Source organism: Zeus faber (genome assembly GCF_960531495.2).
Source record: "Zeus faber genome assembly, chromosome: 20".
NCBI classification, from domain to species: Eukaryota; Metazoa; Chordata; class Actinopteri; order Zeiformes; family Zeidae; genus Zeus; species Zeus faber.
The window spans coordinates 7,453,057-7,481,017 of NC_137207.1; the positions used below are offsets into that span (position 1 = coordinate 7,453,057).

The 27,961-nt window shown below is 49.1% G+C and overlaps 1 protein-coding gene across 2 annotated transcripts in view; it reads right to left on the minus strand.

Annotated features, from left to right (window-relative positions):
* Positions 1–27,961, minus strand: part of raraa (retinoic acid receptor, alpha a) — a 99,731-nt gene that overhangs the window by 15,514 nt on the left and 56,256 nt on the right. Inside the window, exons 1-2 of one of the 2 annotated variants that reach the window (XM_080021591.1) lie at positions 27,072–27,921; positions 619–767 (exon numbers count right to left, since the gene is read on the minus strand). In XM_080021591.1, the coding sequence (XP_079877717.1) occupies positions 619–767; positions 27,072–27,249 (327 nt within the window). In that variant the 5' untranslated portion in view covers positions 27,250–27,921. Of the gene's footprint in view, positions 1–618; positions 768–27,071; positions 27,922–27,961 lie in introns of those variants that run through there. The other variant, XM_080021592.1, reaches the window with a different exon arrangement.

Here is a 27,961-nt window from a genome sequence, read left to right on the forward strand (position 1 = left end):
TCTGAGCTTAGCTTACACAATCCAGGCACTGCCAAGTGTGGGCAGTATGGAAACCGGTGGACGCAACTGGGGGATTACAATAAATAAGATGGTATCTCCAGCAACTGTGTAACACTATCGTACAACTGCTGCTACAACATGTTACGTGGCAACGACCCTGTGGAGAGAAAGGAAAAGGCACAAATACAACCTTCATTCCTCTCCCACGTATATAATAACAAAACCTGATATCAGGCAGTTATGCAGTGCAATCAACAGATACAGCTGACCTCCAGCTCAATGGAGCGGCCGATACAGTGGCACAACTTATAGAGAAAGAGGCGACGGCATGCCGAGGGTTTGCTTTGAAGAGGCTGTAAGTCCAAATATCTGAACCATCTAGTGAATGACATCGTCGGCAAATGTGAAAGACAATGTCGCTCGGCCTTATATGAAAAGACGCTATCGTTAATTCACATTAGTCTTGGAATGGAGGCCTCGATTATGGATCACGCTGATATTATTTCCATGCACAGATACCCCTAGATTAAGTCATATTTTGAGTCCCCTCTCAAAACCATTCATTCAAAATGGTTCATTCTCATGAACCATTTTGGGGAAGGCCAAGTTGAGCTTCACCTTGCAGCCCTCGCAGGCGCTGACGCCATAGTGGTAGCCTGAGGACTTGTCCTGGCACACGAAGCAGGGCTTGTAGACCCGGGGGGGCGGAGGCGGAGAGGGTGGGCTTGGCACAATCTCCTCCGAGCTGGTGCTCTGGGTCTCTATGGCTGTAGGAGAGAGAGAGAGAGAGAGAGAGAGAGAGAGAGAGAAAGGAAGGTCATTCTCTGATGGGCAGTTGTGGTCAGATCAATAATGGTGACAGCTGACAAATCGCCGCAGCTTTCATTAGGAGTCCTGGCTAATCTAATAACATAATATGACAAATATCCCGCCGCTAACGGTTTAAAAAAAAGGGGGCCCATGCCACAAAAACACCCCACAGCCTTCTCTCCATAATGCGCACACACACACACACACACACACACACACACACACACACACACACACACACACACACACACACACACACACACACACACACACACACACACACACACACACACACACACACACACACAGCAGTCAAAAAGAAAGCATCTGATGTAAGCCACTGGGAGGGTGGTGCACTGGTTAGAAGCTACGTTCCACGTGGAGGTCGAGAAGAACCTCTTGATCTAGCTCTCTGATAAGATATGAAAAAAGATGCCTTTCTGCTTTATTTCAGGGGGAAAAAAACCAACAAAATCAATCCAATTGATTTGGCTTACAGGTACAAACACATAGGTAATGGATGCACCCCAAGATCCAGCCAGTGAAGAGAGTTATTTTAAGTGTTTTTTACTCCTAACCTTGAGGGGTTTGTGTGTGTGTGTGTGTGTGTGTGTGTGTGTGTGTGTGTGTGTGTGTGTGTGTGTGTGTGTGTGTGTGTGTGTGTGTGTGTGTGTGTGTGTGTGTGTGTGTGTGTGTGTGTGTGTGTGTGTGTGCGCGCGCGCGCGCGAGCGCATCAGGAAGGGCTGTGTGTCAGCGATGAGGACACACATCAAAGATAAGGATGTCCTGTATGGCTACAAGGAGGAAGTTCCCCGCCAGCGTGGAACAGGTACGCTCTACTGTCGTAGGGGAGCAGGAGAAGAAGCTCTTCAGTGCCATGATCTCCATGTAAACAGGACGTCCTTAACCTCTTTTACAATCTTTAATGCAGCACAACAGACGGGGGTGCCGAGAAAACGATCAAACTCAACTATCTAGAGGAAGTAAACGTCATAACAAGGTTTCCGTAGGCGAACCTGCGGAAGAATCATTAGCGTGTGAGCCCTGGCAGCCCCGGCCGGTCACAACGAAGCCTCTGTGTGTGTTTGTGTCTGCTGTAACACACAGACACAAACACACACACGCCACTTTCAAATGAGAGAGCATGAAAAACAACCTGTAAGAAATAATGTTGACCCTAGCCCTGAGAAGATGAATTGTAGAGGACAGCGGGAAGCAGGACACGTGGACATGTATTGAAAGTGCAACGTGAGTGTGTGTGTGTGTGTGTGTGTGTGTGTGTGTGTGTGTGTGTGCGTGCGCGCGAGTACATGGTAAGCACAGCAGCTGAGGGCCGTGGCGCCAAGCGACCTGCCGTTTCTTAAGACACGTGTAAAGGAGCTGGATTTTGTCCCCAATATCCTGTGTGGTTTGTTGATGAAACACCATTCTTTCATCAAATATGCAAACAGACGTCGGCACACACCCATGTCACGCAGCTTATATTTGGCCAAACAATTGAACTGCATGACCCGTGTTTGCAAACTGTATGTGTAAATAACTTCTGTGATGAGCGTGCATAAATGTGTGTACATACCACTGGCCCGAGGCTTGCATGACTGAATGCATGCGAGTACACATATGTTCACAGACATGCATGAATAAGGCCGCGTTGTTCTTTTCCACTATATCTAGGAGGGTGTGGGCGTGAGCAAGAGCATCCATAATGAAGCAGTCGGGGAGGGGAAATGAGGACAGCAGGCGGGATAGAGGGGGGAGGGGGGGGGGGGGGGGGAAGAGAGAGAGAGAGAGAGAGAGAGGGGTCAGGCTGACAGGGAAGAAATTGGTGACGTTTGAGAGCAGCTCTCAGGGCCCACGGGCTTGGCGCTCGTGTGTAAATAAGCCCCTTCTATATTTAACACAGCAGCACTGGCAACTTCACTGGGCTCAAAGTACGGCTGGGGAACACACTCCATGTCACGCTCTGGACTGACACACACACACACACACACAAATCACATACATACACACACACTTTTGCCTCCCTTCAGAGAGTGTGTGCCTGCCTTGCTAAGTCTCTGTGCCCATGCAGTAGATGGTGGGAATATTACGCTCAGGAACAACCCGAATAATCCAAACAGCTTCACCGATCTGGTAGCAAGGAACATGGGGCAACAGAACCAGCGGCGTGGGTCGGGTTTCCAGGGATTCTCTCTCTCTTTCTCTCTCTGTCTCAATCAGTGAAGACAACAGTAAATTCTAGCAAACACTGTGCTCCGCGCTGTGTTCGAACAGGGTGAGCGGTGTAACATGGGTTCCACAGCTATTTGGCGTTAGTATAACATGGCTTAAATTGTTGCTGATTCTTCTACTTGAAACAGTCTCCCTTTCTTATTGGACTCATTCTGTTTTGGGGGTAGGGTTGGCATTTTGATGCTGAACACAGCTTGGATGTGTAGCCAACAGAGATGGAGAGACACTTTAAACCAATGTGTGCTATGTGACTTTAAAAGGTTGTTGTGATGGTATTATTATTGTTATCATTATTGACTCATCTCTTGGGGCTCTTGTCAATGCTTTAACATTAATCAGGCACTGGGAATCCATCGGAGAGGGATACGGAGCGTAAAACGCAAAAATCTTTATGGAGGAAATCAAAGGTGTTCTGGAAATGATTCCCACAGGGCTTGTATGTGCATGTGTATGCGTGTGACATGAGAATACAGTGCAGTTCCCTCAGCCATTAAAAAAGTTAAATGGGCATTAAAAGTTTAAATAGCTTCCCAGAGCACGGAAAGCCGCGCATTAAAAGTAATACGGGTGCTTGTGTCACTCACATGACTCAGCAGTGAGACTGTTTGCGAGGGTCACTTCCAAAACCTCTATGAGTGGAAGTTAATGGAGTGTTGTTAGAGTTAGTTACAAACCCATAGGGAGGGAGAGAGGTGGGAAGGCTAGATGGATGGATGCATGGATGGATGGATAGATCGATAGATGCATGGGTGGATGGGGCGACACAAAAAGACGCACAGCGTGGATGGAAGACGACGGCGTAAGTCGACAAGTGGAAAGACAGACGGGACGGATCCAGTGACAGCCCCAGATGTGGGGAGGGAAAGCATTGCCACTTCATTGTTATTACCTACGATGCTCTAACATGGCCCCCCCCTCCAAACACACACACACACACACACACACACACACACACACACACACACACACACACACATATACACACACACACACACACACACCTATCTGGATAACACGCACAAAGGGCTCAGGTTAACAGCATCAAAATGTAGACTGAAACTCCATCTGCACAGAAGCTTCTGGGCTTCTCCTAAAGATTGCAAGGGATGGGGGGAGGGAGAGAGAGAGCGAGAGAGCGAGAGAGAGAGAGACTAAAATCAGTGTCCATAAACAAGCCAGTGTGATGAAACGAGAGGCTTCTCTTGAGAGAGAACGCACAAATGCTTTGAAATGCCATCCATGATGAAGCAGTAAGGAAGGGGAAATGAGGACAGCAGGCAGGATTGAAAGAGGAACGACTCTGGGCAGTGGCTAAAGAGAGCAACATACCAGGTTGGATGGGAGGTGGGAGAGAGAAGGATTCTGGGCAAATGGAGGGAGGAGAAGGGCTTCTTCTTTTTTGCCGTCGTTCTAGCATCTAGCCCATTGCTGCCTGAGCCCCTGGGTCTGGCTAATCACTACGCTCATGTCAGAACAATTCAACTAGAGGGGGGAAAAAGTGTGTTCCTCTTTATGTAACGTGGCCTTTCTTCACTCATTAGTGAAAAGCCGTCGTTCCCTACGTGTTCTGATGACACAGAACGTCACGCCCGCGAAAGCCGGACAAACACATTCACCCTACATGCACATATTACGATTCTTCTTCTTTGCACGCGCACACGCGCACACTTCTAATGAGAGCGCCCATAAAAATCTGGGACACAAGGACAAGGGTCTGGGAGTGGGTGGGGGGGGGTGGGACTGTAATTAAACACAATGGCTGGCTTCTGGAGCCCAGTCAAACTCTGTCTAGGAGCAGAACAATGGCAGGCCTGTGGGACAGTGAGACAGAGAGAGAGAGACACACACGGAGAAAGAGAGGCTCAGACAGACTCAGACTATCAAACCCCTCGGAGACCAACACCAGGCAGCATCAAGACAGTGACATCATCCATCAAAGAATTCGACCCAACTAAATTAGCGATCAACAAAAAGTAAATTATGAAACACAGTGGAAAGAAACGACAAAAAGCCAAAGTAATCTTCAACGCTATTTGGCCCTGAATAGACAGTACACTGCCGCAGAATATTCGACCATGGTAACTGACAAAATTCTGAAAAATCAGACTCGGTGAACAAGGTCTGGCTGTGGAAAAGGGCTGCCACCATCAGACCTGGCAACCCAGAGAGACCAGGCTGCTGCAGCCCGCCACCGTCAGACCTGGCAACCCAGAGAGGCCAGGCTGTGCTCCACTGCAGCCGAGGAGACGTGGAGTTGCACTTTCCCAAGAGCTGCCACAAATATATCACTGCTCAGTTGTGGCAGCTAAATACGCGTCTATGTCGTCCAGTCATCTGAGGGTTCCAGGTTCGATCCCCGGCTCCTCCTGGGAGCACGTGGAAGTGTCGTTGTGCAAGACGCTGAACTGCTAACTGCTCTCAATGAGCTGGTGTGCCCCTTGCACAGTTGCCGCCACCATCAACGTATGAATGTGTGTGAAATGGGTGAATGTGAGGCATGTACTGTAAAGCGCTTTGTGCGGTCGCAAGACTAGAAAAGCGCCATATAAATACAGTCCATTGACCATTTACATACACACCTTTATGTAACCTGTTCTTCACCTTTATTTTAAGTACTTCTTTTGTCTTGTCGATTTTTGTGTACATGTCTTGTTACGCATTGGCAATGTTATAGCACTTGTCATGCCAAAGCAAATTTGAATTTGAGAGAGCGAGCGAGAGCCACACGTGAGAGAGATAGACTCTCAAAGGACAGCATCAGCCTCTGGTCTGAGCGACTCTTACGGTCCCGTCTTGATCTAAGCTCTGGTCAACACGCCGGCCAAAAACACTGTACTAAGAGTCGGACTAAGGAACTAAGGAACATCCTGACTCACACCCACCTGTGGGGATTAGTGCCGTAACCCTCCTGCAACGACAACACTCCAGACCAGAAGGGTTCGAAGGTGGCAGGCTCGCGACAGGACTCCATGGCCAAGTTAAGAAAAAGACGGAGGAAAAACAGTGAGATCCTAAGCACCGTCTTGTATGTGTTTGTAAACCTTCAGCCATAACTTACCTAAGTCCCATGCAGGCTATGGAAAGATGATTTGCACTATGAATGTTAAACGAGACATGTTGAAAGTGGATGCAGAGACGGGCAACAGGGAAGGAAGCAAAACCCATAGGCCTCAGATCGTACAGGAGCATTTACATATTGCTATAAAGTTTTGCCATGTATTGCCATTTCTGTTCGATTATTGCCCGGTGGTTCTTAGGGAATAGCAGGTCAGCCATTTTGTCTCTACTGATTGTCGTAACTTCGATTGGATACTGTGATGCATGACGGCCGGCATCTGGTCAATTAAGCTGTAATAACCTGGCATTTCCGACTTGATGTTCACGTTCCCAGAAAACCGCTACGAACACTGACTGATTATTATATATTAAACACATTACATATACATTGTGTGTGTGTTTGTGTGTGTGTGTGTGTGTGTGTATTGTGTGTGTGCCTTGAAACATCCTAATAGAGAAAAGTAGCAGGATGGGTTTGAAGCCAATGCACTGGTGATTTCATTAAGCGGAAGCCAGATTGGCTTGTAATGCTGCTCCTCAGATCCACTTTGCATACATCAGGAACCACAAGTGGCCGTCGCGTTGCTGGCTGCTCGTCCATAAGCAATTATCCTTCGGGACGGCCTTAAACAGGCAGATGCCCGCAAGGTGGAAATGGGATCCATTGCGATGATGAAACCAGCCTCTGAGCGAATACGGACCTTAGCCAAAGGCTAGGCTGGCTAGCTTCAGTGCTTCAAATGCAGCCATTAAGGAACACACACACACACACACACACACACACACACACACACACACACACACACACACACCGCTGGCGGCTATAATTTAGCCTCGCGACTCAAGGGCGGCCCGGGACCCGGTGCTGTGGAGCTGTTCTCGAGGTTCAGCTCTGGGTTAGTCCTACGAGATTAGATTTCTGCCGTCCCCGCTGGTTATTCGGCCCAGCTGTGAAGCATATTAATGAGATTTCACCGTCATTAGGGGCAAGCTAACTGCATTAGCAGCCTGGCTGGCTGGCTGGCTGGCTGGCTGGTGGAGGACCTGCGGAGATGAAGCTTGGGATGTACTGGAAAGCGAGGGAGGGAGATAGAGAAAGAGAGAAAGAAAGAGAGGGCGAGAGAGAGGGTGGGGGAAGGGGAGGTCCCATCACAAACCGCTGTGCTCCCACTGGTTGGTATTATCTAAGACAAACGGGCCCGCAACCACACGCCTGCACGCAAAGCAGACAGACAGACAGACAGACAGACAGACAGACAGGGCACTGGCTTTTCCATTCAGTGTGTGCAGGAGACATAGAGCCCGGCCAGACGGACCACCGTGCACCAGGGCTGCCAGACTGCGGCCCACTTTGAAGTCAGCCTAAAATAATGAACTGGGACGGCCAAGGGAAGCGCGCCAGGAACGGAAACCACCACGCTGCGAGCGCATGGGATTTGTAGTCCGATGTGTCATAAAATCCGAGAAGAGAGAGAGAGAAAAAAAAAAAAAGTGACTGTCAGAACTGTGGGGGCTTTTTAATGGTTTTTATCAGCGTTGGAGCAGCCTGGCTGGGGGGAGAAAAACAACGGCGCAGAAGAGTACCATTCAAAAAAGGGTGCGAGGTTGTAGCGAAAATATTCAGGAATTCACACACAACCACACATAATAAGCCGATTGCTGTGTCAGTGGGAGGGAAACAAGGTCAACCCCCCCCACCACCACCACCACCCCTCCCCCAGCCCACGCTTTACAGGGAAATCCTGCCATTCATGGACTTGACGTCACAGCAGCCTCTCATCGCAAACACAGCTTCACTGCTGTCCCCTTGTAGAGGCACACACACACACACACACACACAATTAGAAATAACAGTGGGGTGTGTTTGTATTCGAACACAGGGTGCCAACAGTTATTGATAACAAGAGGTGGAGGTGGGGTGCAGATGGACTTAAGCAGAAACACACACACACGTAAAGAGGAAAGAGAGTTGTTTTAGGTAACGGACCTTGTGGCTATCGTTTTCCCTTTAATTAAATCCAGTCTCTACCCTTCTTCCTCTTTCTGCCCCCTATCTTCCTACCCCTCTCTCCACCCCGGACCGGTGTTCTCACCTAAGTACTGCTCTGTTTAGTTAACCCTTTCAACCCCCCCCTTTTTATCCCCCAGGATGTTGGGCCTGAGCCTCGCGCACGCGCGCGCGCGCACACACACACACACACACACACACACACACACACACACACACACACACACACACACACACACACACACACACACACACACACACACACACACACACACACACACACACACACACACACACACACACACACACACACGACTAGCTCACACCAGTGGTGTCGCCAAGGGACGGATTGGTGGGTTTGGAAAATTGTCTCCTTCCTGTCTAAGACCTCAAATTTTGCCTAAAACATTCCCCCTGGGCATAAATCTGTCTTCTGTCAGCCTAGTAATCGGCAAATGCCAACAATTGAGCATTTTCCCAAAGCGGATGAAGGGAAAACCTCATATTGGAATCGTACGGATACAAACAAGACGACATATTTTCTCTTCCTCTTCGCTCTCCAATTTACACAGGATTGGTCGTCTGAGTTTGTCAGCGATTATGTCTAATATAAGAGTGAGTTAGTGTGCGCGTGTGAAGGGGATTAATATCGAACCCCAGTTTAGCGAGGCTGCTTCCAAACTAAGGTCTCCCCTGGGAAGATAGACGGATGAAGCGTAGAATAAGCGAGAGAGCGAGAGAGAGAGAGAGAGAGAGAGAGCGGGAACATGGAGTGCTGTCGCAGAGGATGAGCGTCCTAGCGAGCTAATGGGAACAGACTTGAATCACCGTTACACAACGGCTCCCAGTGCCCGAGTTTGACCAATCAGGGGGCTCCAGGCGGCCAGGCCCCACCTTCCTCCCAGGAGCAGATTGCAGGAGATTATAGGGTGGGGGGTGGATCGCAATGAGATCTTAATCTACTTTTAATATCATTTGCCTTTGGAGAGTGAGACTTTATCACTTCCACTTAGGGGGAGGGGGGGGGGGGGGGGCACAGCGTCACAGTTGAGCTCGTCTGGTAAATGAAATCCGTCTGTTTTGACTGAGGCAAAAAAAAACAAAAAAACAAAAAAACTACCCAGAATGACAGCAGAGCGAGATTTAGGGCGGTGTCAGCTTTGCCGGCGAAAGTTTTTGATAAATAGTGTTCTGAATTGGTGCAAAATAGCTCAGCAATTTAGAGTGTTATCCTAACACAAACACACACACACGTACGACATATAATAAATGAGGCTGGGAGCACAGGGCAAAGGGTAAGGGCAGCACTGAGGTGGAGGGGGCGGGGGGTCTGCCCACTTGTGATGATTCCTCCACAGTGGAAGGAAATGGCGGTGTTTTTTCTAGCTTTTTTCTCCCCCTCTGTGTGTGTGTGTGTGTGTGTGTGTGTGTGTGTGTGTGTGTGTATGTGTGTGTGTGTGTGTGTGTGTGTGTGTGTCTCTCGTGTGTTTGCCTATCAGCTCCAGGCCTGGATTTGATCAGCCAAGGTTGGCCCCCACCATGTTTCAGAATCCCCCTTTTTCGGGTGCCCAAGATACTCCAACCCCACACCCCCACCACCCGCAGAAACAACACAGCAGGTTTTTCTATCAGAGCCGCCCCTGAAAATGGAGAAGGAGCGGAAACATGTGTGGACAAACTGGAGCACAGAAGAATGTGGGCGTGCGCGTGTGTCTGTGTCTGACTCTGTGTGTGTGTGTGTGTGTGTGTGTGTGTGTGTGTGTGTGTGTGTGTGTGTGTGAGAGCGGGGGTAACCAGGTGGCAGTGACGAGGCCTTCAAAGAGCGCAACATGACAACAGCGTTACATGTTACTCCGTACAGACTTACGCACGCGAGATTTCAGCAGCGTCGACTAGAAATCACAAGTCAATCTGCCCCCCAACCCCCAAGACGAGGCAACCTTTTTGGGTCAGCTGCCCAGGACCTCTGACCCACAGCGGGGCACATGCCTCACACGCCCGCCCATGCAACCCCCCCCCCCAAAGCAGGGCAGAGGGTCCCCTGTGGAGAAGTGACAGAATAAAAATAAAAATGGCCGAAGTACAATGTGTAATTTACAGGTATGCAGGCTAGTAGCACAGCATAAGTGATATAATCTCATATTTTGGATCCAAACCTGTTTCAAAACAAATACAATTAAGAAAATTTATGCCATTCTTTGCTTAATTCATAAGCTTACATTTTAAAAAGGCATCCGCTGAAACCCTGGCGTGTGTGCTAAGCCATGTTTTCTTAAAGGAAACTGGGATGGTGTATCATTGGTGTATTGGTTAATTCGGGATAAAATGTACATTTCTGACATAGGCCAATTCCTAAATAACAGTAAAACAACTTCAAATGCGTTTAGACTACTGAAAGCTGAAACAGACAAGCAGATACCCAATTCTATATTCTAAGTTGTTCATTGTTTCTGCATTTTGTTTCTGCAATTCAGCCGATAGCTCACGACTGAGTGATTCCAATAATGAAATGAAATTAATGTCATTTTCAGATGAGAAGAAGGAAACCAAAATGAGTGACAATGAGGTGAACACACACACACACACACACACACACACACACACACACACACACACACACACACACACACACACACACACACACACACACACACACACACACAGTTTAAAGTTGATTAATGAACTTGTGCATGCGGGGACAGCAGTGTGAAATTTGTTTTGCTCTGGTCTGGCCGACAAAGGTACCGAGCCTCTTCCGGACGCGCGTCTGCGTTTAAATCGGGCGTGTCCGGAGCTCTGGGTTCAGCCTGAAAGATACATCCACACTTGGATGCACGGGAAAGCCTTTCCAAGCCTTTGACAGTTTATCGACGTATTGAGTCCAAGCAGAGTCCCCCTTTTCATACCAACATGGTTCAGAGTCTTCCCTCCATCTGACACTGATCAGATATAATTGCTTAGAATGTAAACAGACAGAAAACACATGGGATTGCTTTATTTTTTTAAGCTCAGATACAAGCCTGCTTTGTTTTTTTTTTATTAAATTCTGATCCTATTCTGATCCAACCCCTACACATCGCAGTCGGCACACCAACGTGACGACGTCAAAGGCAAAACGCAAATCATTCAAAGGATAGGAGTCAAGACGCTAAAAACGCTACGGTAAACCACAAAGCCCCAGAAGAAGAACCTGTTGGATCTGAGGCCTTTGAAGGGATACTTATCAAGAAACACAATTTCAGCTCACTTGGCTCCGTGGTTCGGCTCCACCCCCCCACCCCCCTGTTGCCATGTCAACCTCACACGTGTCGCTGTGCTCAACGCACGTTATATAAGTTCTAAGTTACAAATATGTACGTTGAAAAGAAACCCACAACTACACATCCATTGGTGCATAATGTAAACACAGTGGAGAAAAGCTTGGAATTCGGCCATAAATACACATTTACACATAATTAGACTGGCAAATGTATTAATTGATTAACAAAAAGAAGGAAGAGAGGAAATACAGATCAAAAAAAAAGTACAAATAGTGCTCCTGTCTCTTTGTAAACACCTCCTTAATAGAGCTGTGCACTCCGTCATGTTTGCTTTCGAAGACCCTGATACCTGACACCAGAGAGCCGAGCCCGGGGCGCGGGATCATCACACAAAAAACAACAACAAAAAAAAAAAAAAAAAAAAAAAAAAACCCCAGGCGTTTATCATCCCCCCATTCCTCGACAACGTAACTCTGTTATGTTGAACGGAGGGCGACGCCGCAGCCTCGCAAACTGAAAACCACGGGTCTCGCACAAACCACCTTTTTAAATATCGCAGGCCTAACCATCAAAGTGCCTGTGGCAGTTTCGGGGCCCTCTGGCGCAGAGACACAGACGGTGGGGTTGAGAAAACACCGTTTATTGTGGAGAAGGGGCTGGATACAACAAGCCCCGGAGGAGATGGACACGTGTCGCGACAAGGGCTCCTCTCCTGAGTGTGTGTGGGGATGGGGGTTTTACCTGTTGCCCGTTAGACCAACCAGTGAGCAAAGGCTATGCAGCCACTCTGATCCTGGCCCTGATTACCTAGACCCAGGACAGGTGTGGCTGCTCAACCCACACCATCCCCACACCACAGTGCATTTGTGAAACATTTAGCAGACATTTAGCATTTAGCTTTTATCGGGGAGGGGCACTTTTATAGGTTAATAATGCAAATGTGCGTGTGACTGTATCTGTAAATTCCTCTCTCTCTCCCTCTCTCTGTCTCTGATCGGCATCTACTCTAGGACATAGCAATAAATATAAATAATAAGCCCTGTCATATTCACAGGCTCTATAGGCTTCTGCCGAGCCAAGATCATGCTGAAAAAACACCCCAAGCCAAGAGGGCAATACGTAAGAAGTATTATCGTAGTCATCATAGGAAACAAATACACTATTGGTAAATATCTGAAATTGGGACAAATTAGACGAGGCAAATTAGCAAATTAGTCCGAACCCAACATATTCAAATCCAGCTTCGAGTCTGAGCTCAAACTCTTCTTTGAGCTACTTCCCATGGTAAAACGAGCTTAGCCTCTTAAATCTATGTCATTGCACATGGGCCACGGGAAGGAGGTCAAAGGTCGGAGGCAGTGTCCCGTCTGAATTTCTGTGACCCCCCCTCCCCGAGAGTTCATGCGATTGAGAAAGGCTGATTAATTATTGTATTCACTATAATTACGAGAGGTTCTCGAGGCTCAGCTCAAGATGAATCTACAATACACAATCAGGGCTCATCAAGTGTTAGGAGATGCCATTCTTCACGCCACTGCCTACTATTATGCAATTACACATTAACCGACCCCCTATTCAGCCTTATCCTTTTTTTCAGGGGTCGGGCGCCACACACAGCCTGCCTGTATCTCAAGGCAGCGCTGAGCTTCATGCATGCCTGAGTGTTTCTCTCCACTCACTATAACAGAGAGGTTATCTAGCCATTGATAGCCGCTAATCCATTGTGACTGGCAGCATTCAGGATCCCTCCCGCTCTCAAGCGCATATTCAGCACCGGAGGAAACTGGTCATAAATATGGAGGGTGGAAAAATAGGGGGGACTGTTTGCGTTGGAGAGGGCCGGAGTGGTCTTTGATAGGGCTGCCGTGGAGAGAGGGCAGGGGACAAGGGATCAAGAATTTGGAGGGGAGAGAGAGAGAGAGAGAGAGAGAGAGAGAGAGAGAGAGAGAGAGAGAGAGAGAGAGAGAAGAGGCTCATGGGGATGTGGGGAGGAGAATAGTGGATCAGCAGGGACCGGCTTTGTCATGTTAAACCACTTCTGTCCCCCTCCCTCACCCCCATCCCTCCCCCTCTGTGTGGACACAAACACAATAGTCGATCACAGGGGAAAGGATTGGGTGCGTTTGATCTCATCAACTTCTGAGCCCGAGCCTCAACACTGGAAGTGGGGGAAGAGGTCCAGAGTGCGGTGTGCGTGTGTGTGCGCGCGTGACTTAGTGGACTTGGACGTGTGTGTGTGTGTGTGTGTGTGTGTGTGTGTGTTTAGAAGAAGAAAGGCACAAGGCCTGTTTAACTCTCTTCCACTTGTCAAGAGGTGAGTGAGAGCAGCTACTTCAAGCGACCTGCTTTCATGCGAGTTGATGGGCATCACACACACACACACACACACACGTCGCAGAATGAGAGCAGTTTCTCTCATAAATCACTGCAGAATTCAAATGTCCCCCATGTCGGTGGCGTATGATTAAAGTGATGTCAAAGAATCGTGGCATTTGAGGGGTGTGGAAGTTATGGTGCCCGACGAAGTGGGCACCATAGCGGGAACCCGCCGCTCCGGTGGGAACCGGGGCACTAGGTCAGTGCAGGGATGAATATGCCTTGCAGATAGTTAGCGAGCTAAAAACAACAATAACCAAAACCAAAAACCACCGGTCTCGCTGAACAATTATTTACATATTTTGACTACCTGACTCTGTATATTCATATACACCGATCAGCCACATGAAACATGAAAATCACCACTAATAACCCCTAATATTGTGCCACCAAAAAGGCTCTGACTCGTCCAGACATGCCAGACTGTGACCATGTCCAGACTCCACAAGGCCTCTGAAGGTGTCCTGTGGTATCTGGCACCAAGATGTTAGCAGCAGATTCTTTAAGTCCTGTAAGTTGTGAGGTGGGTCCCCATGGATCAGGGTTTTTGTTCTGGCACATCCTACAGATGCTCGACGAGATCGGACCCTAACCCCGGCTATCCACATGATGTAGAAGATTGTGATCCATCAGACCAGGCCACCATCTTCCGTTGCTCCATGGTCCAGTGGTCACACTCACGTGCCCTTTGTAGGCGCTTTCAGCGGTGGACAGGGGTCAGCATGGGCACTCTGATCGGTCTGTGGCTACACAGCCCCATATGCAGCAAGCTGTGATGCACTGTGTGTTCTTTACAATACATTACATTGCATTTATCAGACGCTTTTATCCAAAGCGACTTACAATTATTCAAACACAGACGGACGCAGCCATCAGGAGCAATTAGGGGTTAAGTGTCTTGCTCAAGGACACTACAGCATGCTAGCAGGAGGAGCCTGGGATCGAACCAGCAACCTTTAGATTACTAGACGACCAGTTCTACCTCCTGAGATACCGTCCCCGCGTGTTCTGACACCTTTCTATCAAAGCAGCATTAACATTTTCAGTAATTTGTGCTACAGTAGCTCTTCTGTGGGATCGAACCAGACGGGCCAGACTTCCATCCCCACGCATGCATCAATGAGCCGGTCACCGGTTGTCCTTCCTTGGACCACTTTTGGGAGGTACTAACCACTGCATACTGGGAACACCCCACAAGACCTGCCGTTTTGGAGATGCTCTGACCCGGTGGTCTAGCCATCACAATTGGGTCCTTGTCAAAGTGGCTCAGATCCTTACGCTTGCCCATTTTTCCTGCTTCCAACACATCAACTTCAAGAACTAATTGTTCACTTGCTGCCTGATATATCCCACCCCTTGACAGGTGCCACTGGAACGAGGTGTCAATGTTATTTACTTCACCTGTCAGTGGTTTTAATGTTTTGGCTCATTAGTGTATACAAAGTGCCGGTAGATATAGAGAGCCTACATACAGGGAAGGGTGTTTCAAGGGTTTAATGAAGGATACAATGAGCTTTCTCAATCAGGGTTGATTTTGCAATACACATATGTTTTGGAAAGAGACAAGACCCCCCCCCCCCCCGCCTTCTTCTCTCCGCAGACGCTCATTTCCTGCATGAATCCCTGACCTTTCCATGCCGCCTGAGGGTAGCCATGTGATCACACACACACACACACACACACACACACACCTGTCCACCAGTCAGTCCACTGGAATTACTAATTTCTACAATCTGTTGCTTTCTGATGCGTTTTTGAAAGCCAGTTTTGAGCTCTGTGTGAGCCGTGTGTGTGTGTGACACTTTGGTTCTTTGTCGCAGAATTCACAGCAATGCCAGAGTGACTTTTTTTTGCTGGCGAAGCGGGCTGCGATTCTTTGTACTCGTAACTTGTAACCTCTGTTCAAGCAGGCGGGCGAAAGAGCCAAAAATACAAACTTGTTTGGCTCGTGTGGAGCTTCGCTTATGAAAGAAGATAGCTGGACTTTTTGCCCGTCTATTACCCATGTACTAAAGAAGGGGTGTTATTTTTCCTAAAACCAGGATTCTGATCTCTTTCACCTTTTTTGGTGTTTGACCAACATGATGTGCCAAGAGGAGTTTCTCTAGCCACATACTCTATGTCTCAAAGCCATTGAATTCCAAAGAACACTCTCTTAACGTTAATTAAGCAGTGTGGGAGTTGTCAAGTGACAAGTGTAAGCGCATTTAATATTTCCCTTTTTGTGTGATGAGCAGCTGCAGAAGCCCCCTCTAATCCCCCAGAGGGTCAGAGGGTTAGAAGAGCCACAAGGCCACGCACTGCAAATCTCCTTTCACTGACACGGGCTCAGGTTTTCTTTTTTTTGTTGCTGTTTTTTTTTTTTATAATCCCTGAAGCAAACATCAAATGCACACACTCCGCTGTTCAATTTCAACTTTAATATACTCTGGAAAACATCTCCCGGCCCCCAGCTCACGCACACCAACCCGGAGCATGAGATTTAGAAAAACGGCGTGTCTTGTGCGACTGATTAACCAGACCGACCCTTGGATTCAATACCACACACACACACACACACACACACACACACACACACACACACACACACACACTCCTGTTCCCTCTTTTTCCACCATGGAACGGAACATCCGTGTGTCTAACTCTTAAAGAGGAACATTTTGTAAACCCAGCCTATATCCAGCGTGTGGGTGGATGCAACCTGAGCCCCCCCCGCATCCAAAGTCCCTGCTTTTCTCTGGGGTCTAGTTAACCCGGCTTGGCCCATCCCTGTCCCGTTCAGTCCCCCTGGCTTCCAGACACGGCTATTGTCATTTACCCCTGGGTGCAGAGCGATCGGGGTGCCGTTTAGCACGGTCCAGTTCTGCCATCCCAGTTAACTCTCCGCATTAGGCTAAGTGTACAGCATCCATTATTCAGCGGGTCACAATGCATTATTGAGGGCACAATGTCATAAACAGCAACACGGGTAGCGATGGAGAGAGAAAGCAGCTGTGCTCCCCCCGTTCAAAGGCTGGAACGTTGCGTATACGGAAGCCATCTTGTTTGATGTGGGGGGGGGGGGGGGGTTGACAGACAGGGAGGAAGAGAGGCATGACAGGACAACAAACATGAAGGGATATCTGAGAGATGGAGATGCAAGGGAGAGAGTGGGATAGAGAGAGATGCAGAGCAGAATTCAAAGATAGCTCAGAGGTAGCAAAGTCGGAAAATGAGAAACACCGAGACGGTGAGAAGAAGAGCGCGCGAGGGAGCGAGAGAGAGAGAGAGAGCGAGAGAATTAGGGCAGAACATTAAAAGTGAGAAGAGCTACACCACTCTCCCTCCCTCCCTCCCCCTGCCGTGTAGGCGTGGGTCCTGGGGGAGTCCCCGATGCTAATACAGTCATTAAGCCTCTTCACTGAGGCCCTCTCCACCTCCCCAGCCCTCTCGCATCAAGGAGCTCTCTCTGCCTGCCAGGCAGCCGGCAAGCTAGCTAGGTAGTGCGCCGTGCACAATGAGATCAAACACTGCCCAAGTAGGGCAGCTCAGGGGAAGCCGTAGTGGGAGGCTCCCCCACTGCCGAGAGAAGCCTTCAGCATGATCAGCTGACCAAGATTCCCATGCATGTCTCTCTGGTGTTTGGGGATTAGAGGCAGGGCCTGGGTTTAGCCAGCATGTGCACCAGGGTGGATTTTCTTTGCCTACATTCATGACACCCCCCCCACCCCTTTTTTTTTTTTCTTAGTGTGAGGGGCAGGGGAGGCAGATAGAGAGGATGGTGGGGATGTGGGTGTAGGAGAGCAAGGCCTCGGGCTGGACTCTTATCTAGAGCCAGGGAAGCCCCCTCTACCAGCCCAGCGGGGCACCTTGCTGGTCACCCCCTTCCACCAAGACTCCGGAGGCAGGATTTGGGGGGGGGGGGCGGGGGGGGATCCATAATTCACACGAGGGGGAAAGATTAGGTTGAATTTGGGCAGCCATGCAGACTGCACGCAAGGCTCAGGGTACGACAAGCTATGTGGCTTTCCTCCCCGGCCCCTTGAACACAGCCCCTCACAAAAAAAAACAACAAAAAAAAAACAGTCCCATTTCTAACAGCACTGCCCACTGTCCACATTTGCAGTTGGCAGGTAGGCAACAGTGTAGCCCGGGGGGTTGAACTGGGCCACAAGTGTGAGGTCTAAATAAACACTGTTTTGAATCATTACAGCTGAGCATTGGGCTCCATATGTCACCAGAGATGCTGTCAGGACGGTGCTGGGGGGGCAGGGGGGTAGTGCATTGGGGCTGGGGGGAGGGGTGAGGGCAAACACTGCCTGAGTAACATCCTAAATAGGACGAGGATATAGGTCATTCTGTACCAGACTCAATCCACCAGCCTGGGTCTGTTTGCAGCCGCTGGATGCTGACCAAGTCTCCAGCGCTCTCTAATAATATCAGTGGGCCAGCCAGGACTTCCCACCCCTGCCCCACCCCTGGCTTTGCCGTCCACCTCAATTATCATCACTCTTTTTCTATATTGTTTTCTCTCTCTCATTTTTGTTCGGTTTGGAGAAAAACAGGGGTATAACGAAGATCCAGCGTCCGAAGAATGGCCATACAAATATTTCCCCAGATACACGGCAAATTCCCCGGCGCCGGTACCAGTGCCAGTCAAGGATACCTGTACAGAACTCCGTCAGTGCCCGGACGGAGGGCCAGAACCCCCAAAATGCCCACGCTCAGGCAGGTGATGTGTTCAAGGGGCGGAGTCGAGGTGAAGCGCTCCTCCGACTTTGACGTTTAACTCCACTTGTTCACACACTGGAAGACTCTCTAGCTTTGATCACAGCACCCACTTTCCATCCATTCAGCACACTCAAACGCTGTGTGTGCGTTGTTGTACAGCTTCATCACATAAAACGATAAAGGCCTCCGAAATTAAGCATTCCCGTCAGCGCGAGACACTTCATCATTTCCACCCACAGGAGACGATAAGGTGTGAGCAGTGAAAAGACAAATATTAACAACTTCAACTTGGAACCGGTAAACAAACGCCTCTTCGGCTGGTCCCTCTCTACATCTGCCTCTTCATTATTCCAGCTCTCCACCGCTCACCAGCGGAACAACCCCCGCTGCGAGTACACCGCAGGCACAAATTTCCATATTGTCTTTCCCATTTCCTCCTCGTACTGCCTCAACCCCAATCCCTGAGATATGAAAAGAAAAATATGAACATGTGAAATGTTTTTGTTCCAAGACCCTTAGAACTGATGTAAGAAACAAACATGTGCGTTTGTGTCTCTACTGCTGTCCTACGACACGGCAAAACACCACGGGAGTGGACACGGGTGGCCTTCCTCCATTGTCTGCGGCTATGAGGTGTCCCTTCAGAAATATTGAGGGACCGTCTACACATCGCTGCTGGGGGAGGAGGAAAATGGGTCTGGCGGCGAGGCGGGTACATCATCGCTCTGTGCAGCCGAACAATGAGAGCCCCTCGGTCTGACACAGACACTTCATTACCGCGGTATCTGCTGGCGACCATATATCTCCCCCCACTCCGCTTGCCCGCGCTCTCTCCCCCTCGCTCTCTTAGCGTGAGGTACTTCAATAACAATGGCCCAGATAAGCCATTACAGGTCAGCTCAAAGGTGAGACAATACAGCTCTCTCAAATAGAATGAGGTAGGTTTGGGGTAGGTGGAGGTGTGTGTACTTGATACCAGGTTACACTTCCTTGAGAGCATACAGTGGCTCTATTCATAACAAACAGGATCTGACTGTATCCCTCACCTCACCTCGGGTTACCTCCACATGTAGTGTTGCTACATGTGGAGGTATGCCCCAAACATGGAGCTGCTCGGCTAGAGGGCACCTCTCACTTCCCACACTGCTGCTATCGCGTCTGTGTCCTTAAATCCTGTCACCTCCTTCAGCTAAACAACACCAACAATGGCCTTTCGGCTATGGCAGGGAGGAGACACTACCCTCCTTGTCTAGTTCGCTGGTCCGTGAACACATGCCACCAGCAGCTAACCTCTCTCCGTCTGGACACAGCAAATTAAAATCTTATCAACTTTCTCTGTTTCACTGTTATACCTGGGGCCTGGTCGAGGCCAAGGCTGGGCTAGTCCAGACTGATCCAGGCCGAGGTTAGCGAGGACAGGCCAGGAGAGATAGTTAAAGGCCAGACGACAAGACAATATGGAGGGACTTCTCGACTTACACTGATGGGGGGTGTCCATAAATCAAGACACACAGGGTAGGCTCATTTTACTCTCAAACGGCTTCATGCAGTCCCTTGGGGCCATTTACACACAAACAGACAGACGAACGCACACACAGACTATTGTGAGGGCCAGGCAAATATGCACCACAGCCATTAACCGCAATGACATCATCTGTGGCGTTCAGAAAGATCCTCTGGTTCATGTGCTCGTTTGATTTTTTTTCCCCTTGTTGAGGTCTGAGCTATCCTGTTAGGTTATTAAAGCGAGGCGCTCGGTGGGGGATGGGTCTAGTTCATAAAGGCCACGTTAAGCTGTTCTGCTATGATCTCCAGTACGGCATCTTAGCCAACAGGCACAGTCTTAGAAGGCAGCAACACGGAGCTATTTTCTCCACGAGACGAGAGGATAAGCGAGGCCCTGGTATTTATAGTGCACTAACCTCTAGCCTATTTTCCAGACTATTTGTGTCTATCAGCACGGATGTCCATCTCTCTAAATAGGAGGGCATTCTACTGGGTTATAGTATGTTTGTATCTGCATGAATGCATGTAGTTTACTTACATATGGTGTATGAATGTAAACAAAGGTGTCCTGAGCATGCCTGTGTTACATGTTTGTGGAGTATATGCTCGCTACCATACCATTAACAGCCATGAGTTGCAGAGCAAACAATAAGCCCATTCAAATGTGTTGTGTGTGTGTGTGTATGAACACATGCATGCATAAATTCATGCGTAAGTGTGCCGGACATGAATATGTGGGAGGGGTGGAGTACTTGGGACATTGACGGGTGCAGTGACCCTTTACTTGGGGCCTGGAAGGCTGGAGCAGCACAGGCAGGGTATACAGCCTCGCATTGGTGATGAAACCAGTCAGCATTCCCTGTAACCACCCTTTATATAGACAACGACAGAGGATGGCTGGGGGGGGGGGGGGGTCCAGCGGGAAATCTTGTATTTTAAAAAAATGAGGAAAAATTAGGGCAGACAAGCATTAAAGATTAATCGCCACACGACCCGCTCCGGCTTGCCATGCGGAGAGCGCCACCGCAGAGACGGGAAACAGAGAGATGGGGGAGACAGAGAACAGAGAGAACAGAGACAGAAACACTTTGGGAATGAAAATGCCTATAGTAGATGAATTCTGCAGTGATAGATGTCCCTGGTTCAATACCCAGATGAATTTATGTGTGTTCCATTACTAGAGGGTGGGGATGGGACATGGAGATTGGGGCGGAGAAATGGAGAGATGGAGAAAGAAAGAGAGAGAGACCTCTCTCAATGTGCCGCTGAGCTAGCCATGCAGAGCCCATAGCGAACGAGCCATCTGCACAGATAAGTAAAGAAGTGATTACAACAGGCACTGCACAATTTCTGACAGTTGACGCTTCACTGCCCTCGAAGAGCCGAATTGATTTAAATGAAGAAGCTATGAATATTTTAGAGGGTGGAACCCCTCCCTGACATGGCATCCCCCCTCCCGCTATCTCCCATTCACCTCTGTCAGTGTCTGCCTTTCTGCGTCTGCATGCGCAGGGCAGGACAGACATGCGGGTAGAATGTAATTATTGATAGTGAGATTAGGACCCCATTGTCACAATGTCTGCAATCAGCCGCCTCCTTTAAACCCTGTTGAATCAATGACACTGCCTGGATCCATTCTGTCTGCCGCGCTTTGTTCATCAAAGTGGGCTTTGCCGTGTAAACCGCCCCTTGTTTGGGGATTTGCGCTCAAACCCGACCCGGTGTACAGTACTCTCTCGACCAATGCCCCCGGCTAACTCTCTCTACAAACAAGCCGGGACATGACGCTGGAGTCCAGCATGTGGGTGTGTATGTGTGTAGGTAACTCGTTCTGTGTGTGTGCGCGACACAGACGCCACACAAACACACACAGTCCGCACTAAAAATACGCTGAATTTCCCACAAACACAATGTCGAACGACTACAATGTGCCACCCGCAGCAGATAAAATGTTGCCAGTCAGCTCTGGCATTGTGTGTGCGTGTGTGTGTGTGTGTGTGTGTGTGTGTGTGTGTGTGTGTGTGTGTCCGTGAGACACGCGGCCCTGCCAACATTGAAGGTGATGGCCCACACCCTTTCAGTACACCTTAAAACATAAAAGCAAACAGGACAAACACACGCACTGACCCAAAAAAAACTAGTAATACCGGTGAAGTTGTACCGCAGTGGCCGACTTGAGAGGCCATTGGTGGTTGAAAACATTGCAGCCCTCATAAAAAAAAAAAAAAATCATAATAATAATAAAAAAATAAATGTGACGTGGTTGAAGGTTGGCGGCAGGGTGCCATTTTGGGAGAGAGTGATGGCAGGTTGTGAAATGCTGCCCTGCGGCTATTCCCAGACAGGTGGAGGCAGCGTGCGTTGAACTCCCTTCACCTCCCTCCCATTACAAACATACCTTGATGACATAGTGCGTTATTGATGTGCACCTGAAGGTGAAAGCGAATGCTTTTCTGGGGATGTGCCATTCTTTCTGTCTCTCGCGCTGTCATTCTCTCTCTCTCTCTCGCACGCACGCACGCACACACGCACACTTCATCTCCATCTTAGTGCTGTTCTTGGCACCTACACTACTAAATCACTGTCTCCATTGGATGACGAGGGGGGGGTGGGGGGGGGGGGGCGGGGGGGGTGGCGCCTTCCTGGTGCTGTTGTCCATCCATCTAGCATGTCCCATCAAGTTGGGATCAGCACAGCCCCCACTCCCCTCCCCAGACCAGCTGCGGGGAGGGGGTCTCATCTGTCTGGCCGTAAAAGTGATGAGAGGTGCGCAGACGTGAGGGAGCATGCAGAAAATATTATCTGGCTCAGGGACTTGGCATTGACACAAAGGCCAAAATCTACACCTGAGGAGCTGTCAGGCCTGCGGTCTGCCTCGCCGTTTAGCCCGTGCGACGAGGGCCACCAATTTGCTGGATCACTAAATATATTACAATATTTTTAACAAAAACCATAGGCTCCTTGTCTCGTTCTGATTGCGACACAAAGACAGATGACAGCCATCACCCCCCCCCAGCTCTTTACGTCAGCACCCCCCACAGTCAATGTCAGAGGCTGACAGTACAGCCCTGTCCAAGTCCCTCTGCGGCCAAACAAGTCTCTCTCTCTCTCCCTCCCTCTCTCTCTCTCTCCCCCTCTCTCCCTCTCCCTCTCTCTCTCTCCCCCTCTCCCAACACAGAAATCTGCCGGCTCGCACTGCATCCAAACACGCCAGCCGCAGCTTTTCCATGTTGCTGCCTAAAAAGCACAAACAATTATGGTGGCGGTCTAACCTTGCCGCCTGAAGCTGCAGCCGCGCAGAGAGCCAGAGGGGAGAAACCACACGGGTTTGCACTTCGCCAAATGGCCCAAAAAAAATAAAAAATAAAAAACTTCCTTGACTTCAAAAGTACCCCAAGAAAAAATAAAATAAATAAATACATCCCAGCCTAATCCGAGGGAACTGGCCAACCTCCCCCTTCACCCGTCGCCAAAAATTGCTCCTGCTGTTACGGTCCTTAGCGCCGAAAACAATAAAATACCATCTGTTTTTTTTTTCTCCCCCCCGTCCCCCCCTTTTTTTTTGTTTTTTTTTCCCCCCTCTCGGGCCTCCGCTTCTGCCGGGGGAGAAAGGACTTCCGCACTAAAATACCACATGAGTCAGATTAGGCCGCCAGTCACTAGCCGTGCATGCATATGCGCGCGCGAGCACACACACACACACACACACACCCCAACACACACTCTCTTTCTGTCTCACACACACACAAAAACACAGCAATCACAGCCAATAGCCCACTTGGCAAGCCCCTTGCCTTGCTTAGAGGAACAAGCTAACAGTTGGCCTTCTCGCCGCATCTCTTGTGTTTGTACTCCGCCAATACCTCCACCGCTGTTTGATTTCTGGGAATCAAAATAGTCAAAAACTCAATAGGCCTGTGAGCATTTTGCAGTGACCCCAAAACCCCCTTGTGGAAGTGGGCGATTTCTGGTGTGTGTGTGTGTGTGTGTGTGTGTGTGTGTGTGTGTGTGTGTGTGTGTGTGTGTGTGTGTGTGTGTGTGTGTGCGCGCGCACGCTTGCGTGCGACAGTCATGTGAAAATGGCCGCACATTCCTTCTTGCATGAGCCCTTAATCGTACGGATTTCAACAGGCAAAAAAAAAAAAAAAAAAAAGACATTCAGTGCATTTAGTCTGAGGGTCTGAACCCCTTCCCCTGCGCCCACTCGACCTCTCATCCTAGGCAAAATAACTGTCAGATCACGGGCGCTTTGTTCACGCCTCTGATGTCTAAGATCGAAAAGTGCACGTGCCAGAGACCCGGAGAACTTGGTTTCTGACATGAACCCAGAAGAAAAGACACAATTAGCTTCCAAATGGTCAGGCTTTGTGCTGCGCCACTCACACTTCCAAGAGGCTGCTTTTGGACGGTTTCCTGTGAAGAGAAAAAAAAAAAAACGCCACCGAATGCACTCAGAGAGCATGAGAGCTCTTCTGAAGAGCTCCATAATGAATAGTTAGACCGAGAGTGGAGAAGTCAGAAACGGAAAACCAAATACAAACACACACACACACACACAGAGAGCCAGAAGAGTAATTCAAAAACAAACCCAAACAGCTACCTCCAGTTTCTAGAGCCATGTCCTGAACACAAACAACATGGCCTGAAATATAGAATGGCCGCAAACGTTTTTTAACGACCTCCCTCCCACCAAGTCCTTCTCTCCCCTTTCAGTTTTTCTGCTGTGCATATATAAAGAAATAATAATAAAAGGAACCCTCTTGCATTTTGGGGCTGCACAGTGAGTAGCCCACCTCCAAAAGACATGCATGTTAGGCTAATTGGAGAGTAAATTGTAAGTGACCCTGCGATGGTCTGGCAGTCCATTCAGGGTGCCTCCCCGCCTTAAGCACATAGTCTGCGACCTTGACCAAGAACGAAGGTAAAAAAATAAAAAAATAAAAATGGATGGATGGTTCCATTTTGTCCCACCCCCATTCCTCTTCTAATAAGTTTCTGAGCCACGTGATAATAAAGAATGTTACCAACCCCCCCCCCACACACACCCCACACACACTGAGGTTTTTGTTTTTTTTGTTTGTTTTTTTAAAATCACATTCAGGGTTAAGACGCCGATGAGCAAAACAACATGGAGTAAAATGAGGATACAGAGGTCTTTTCCTGCTCCCTAATACCTTCTCACACACACACACACACACACACACACACACACACACACACACACACACACACACACACACACACACACACACACACACACACACACACACAGGTTGGCTCACATGGTTTGAATCAATGCTGTCCAGACAGACAGGACGAAATGATAAATGCTATCTACTTGAGTGAACATCTGCTTTGTTCGAGGCCTGATTCTGGCTATAGAACCCTGACCTTTCTAAAGGGTACGGCCAGCGTGACCTGTCCACGTCTGTCCGTCTGATTTATGGATCACGGTCCAAAGGAATGTTGTGTTGTCATCTAACTCGGAGAAACAGCCCCCCGAACGATGAGATAAGGAGGCTGCCGTGCAAACAGAAAAACTTTTTTTTTTTTCTCTCCGATGCGCCGTTGCTACTGCCCTGAAATACCATCCTGAATTTCCCCTTTGTCATGTGTTTCTGTAGTTCTGAGACAGGGAGGAAATTGGCCTTTAGAGCCAATGGCGAGGCCTGCTTTTTACACTCCCTCAGCTGTGAAAGACAACAGCGCAAGCCCTGCCAGAAAGGCTTTGTGCTATGAAGTGCCTTTGAGGTGCACAGCGGTTAGGGGGACACTTTGTTGTTGCAATAGCACCGGCCCTCACTGCGACTGATATAGTGTCAATTCTTCTGACAAAAAAAAAATATGACGGGCAATTTCCCTCGGCCGGCTGTGGTTACTTAACCCGACACAAACTGCAAAGCCAAACAGATGGCTGGCTTTAGTCAAAGGGGCACTGTTCGACTCTTATCAGGAGTTGAGGATCACAATTGAACGGATATTAGTGCATATCTTTGCCCCGACCTACCTATTGAACGAGAAGTCGCTGCAACACGTCGGGTTTCTCTTTTCCCAGCATAGCATGACGTTATTCAATAAAGCCACTTCCATAGTCAACATGAAAAAAAAAAAACAATAATAAATCACGCGTCCTGATTGCATTCCAAGTCTGCCAAAATATAAACCAGTCATTCGTAAAAAAAAACGACCATCGCGACTACCGTAAATGTTGCTCTTCAAAATGACGGTGATATATCTGGCACTCCATCTTGATGTGGGAAGCTGTGGCTGGAACACAAGGCTCTGTTCTTAACTACAGCCTACATCAAGCCTCTTGAACTGGCGGCCCGTGGGCCAAATGTGGCCCTCCATAATAATGCAGAAAGGCCCTCTGGATATATTTGAAGGTAAGTTATCATTTCAACATTCCAGAAATACCTGTAGGACTTAAAGTATGGACAACCAACAGAATGTACCTTGCAGAAGCAAGGTACATTTAAAGGGTTGGGGACCGGAGAAAATATGATGGTGGTTTTGCATTCTCTTTCTCCAACAGAATATAGTTGCCTCGACCTGGTCCATAGATTACCATAGGAACCGAGAGTAAGGCTGGGTGTGTGTCGGTGTGTGTCGGTGTGTGTGTGTGTGTGTGGGGGGGGGGTAGTGACAGCTGGAAAGTTTGATTTGATTAACATGGCTCGCATAAACCTTGTGTTGTCAAGTGCATATTTTGGGAAGGCAATAGCTGTGATAAAATGGCCTAGATGTCCTCTGAGGTGTTCCCTGGGAGAGAAAAAAAAAAAAAACAGAACTTGGATGCAGAGAGAGAGAAAGAGAGAGAGGGGGGGGGGGAGGCAGCAGAAAGTGGGTCAATATAGATAATGCAGTTATGAAGAGCTATTCGTGATTGTGGGTGAATCCGGCAGCATTAAGCTTTATGAATTGTATGTTTGAAGATGGATCATAACCAGCTATAGAAAAAAATTAAATCATGTCCTAGTTTTCTGCATAGCGTTAACAGAGATTCCTGTGTGTGTGTCAGTGGTTGATAGGTTTTTTGTTTTGTTTTTTTTAAACAAACGACCCCCCAATTAGTGCAGTGCAGTTAACGAGGCAGTGAAGGAGCCACCTACAGTGGTTGGAGCCGTTCCAGTGCTGGTTCCTGATGGACCCGCCGTACGGGTGAGGCGCTCCGGGCACCAGTCCCTTCTCGGGGATCAGACATCCTCGGCTCTGGTTGTAGTAATCCATCATGAGAAACGGGTTCGGGCTGGGCTGGAGTCCCACCACGTCCACACTCTCGTACATCATACGGTCGCAGGACGACGGGCGGGCGGAAGGCGGGTGTGGGTAGTCCGATCTCAATCTCAGGAAAGTACCGCCGCCGCGGCTGAGCGGGACATCTGAAGCCTCCCCCCCCCCCCCTCGCGTCCTCCCCGGTTCGCGGCGCGTCGAGCGAACGAAAAATCCGTGGAACGAAAGAAGAAAAATCACCTTCGCCTAGCTCAGTCTGAAGATATAACTGGCGTTCGTGGGCGACATGGTGCTAAAAAGGGGGGAGGGTGTCACAACAAGAGCCGAATAACTTCAGCGGGATAGATCAAATCCTTTCGGCCTGTGCTCGCACCGGAGAGCGACATCCGAGCCCATGGAGTGTCCAAATAAAATCCAACCGCACGCTAGGGATCTCCAACTCCCCGTCGGCGCCGCTGCAGACGGACCACGGGTGAGGGCAAGCGGAGCTCCGAGGGGGGCGGGGGGGGGATTCCGTGGAGTGGCAAACACTATGTCCTTTGGGATCACAGACCGTGCGGGGCGTCCCGTTCGCGCTCCGTCTCGGTCCCCCCGTTCTCCCAGCTACCGATCCCTCTTTTGGGATTATTTTTTTTGTTTTTTTTTTCTGTTTGGTTTGGTTTCCGTCACACCGTCCCCGGTCGCAGCAGACAACAACAGCCGGCGTGCCCTGTTCGCGTTCCGAGGGACGCCGAGATCATTCCCACGCGAGCCGAGCGGCGATCGTGTT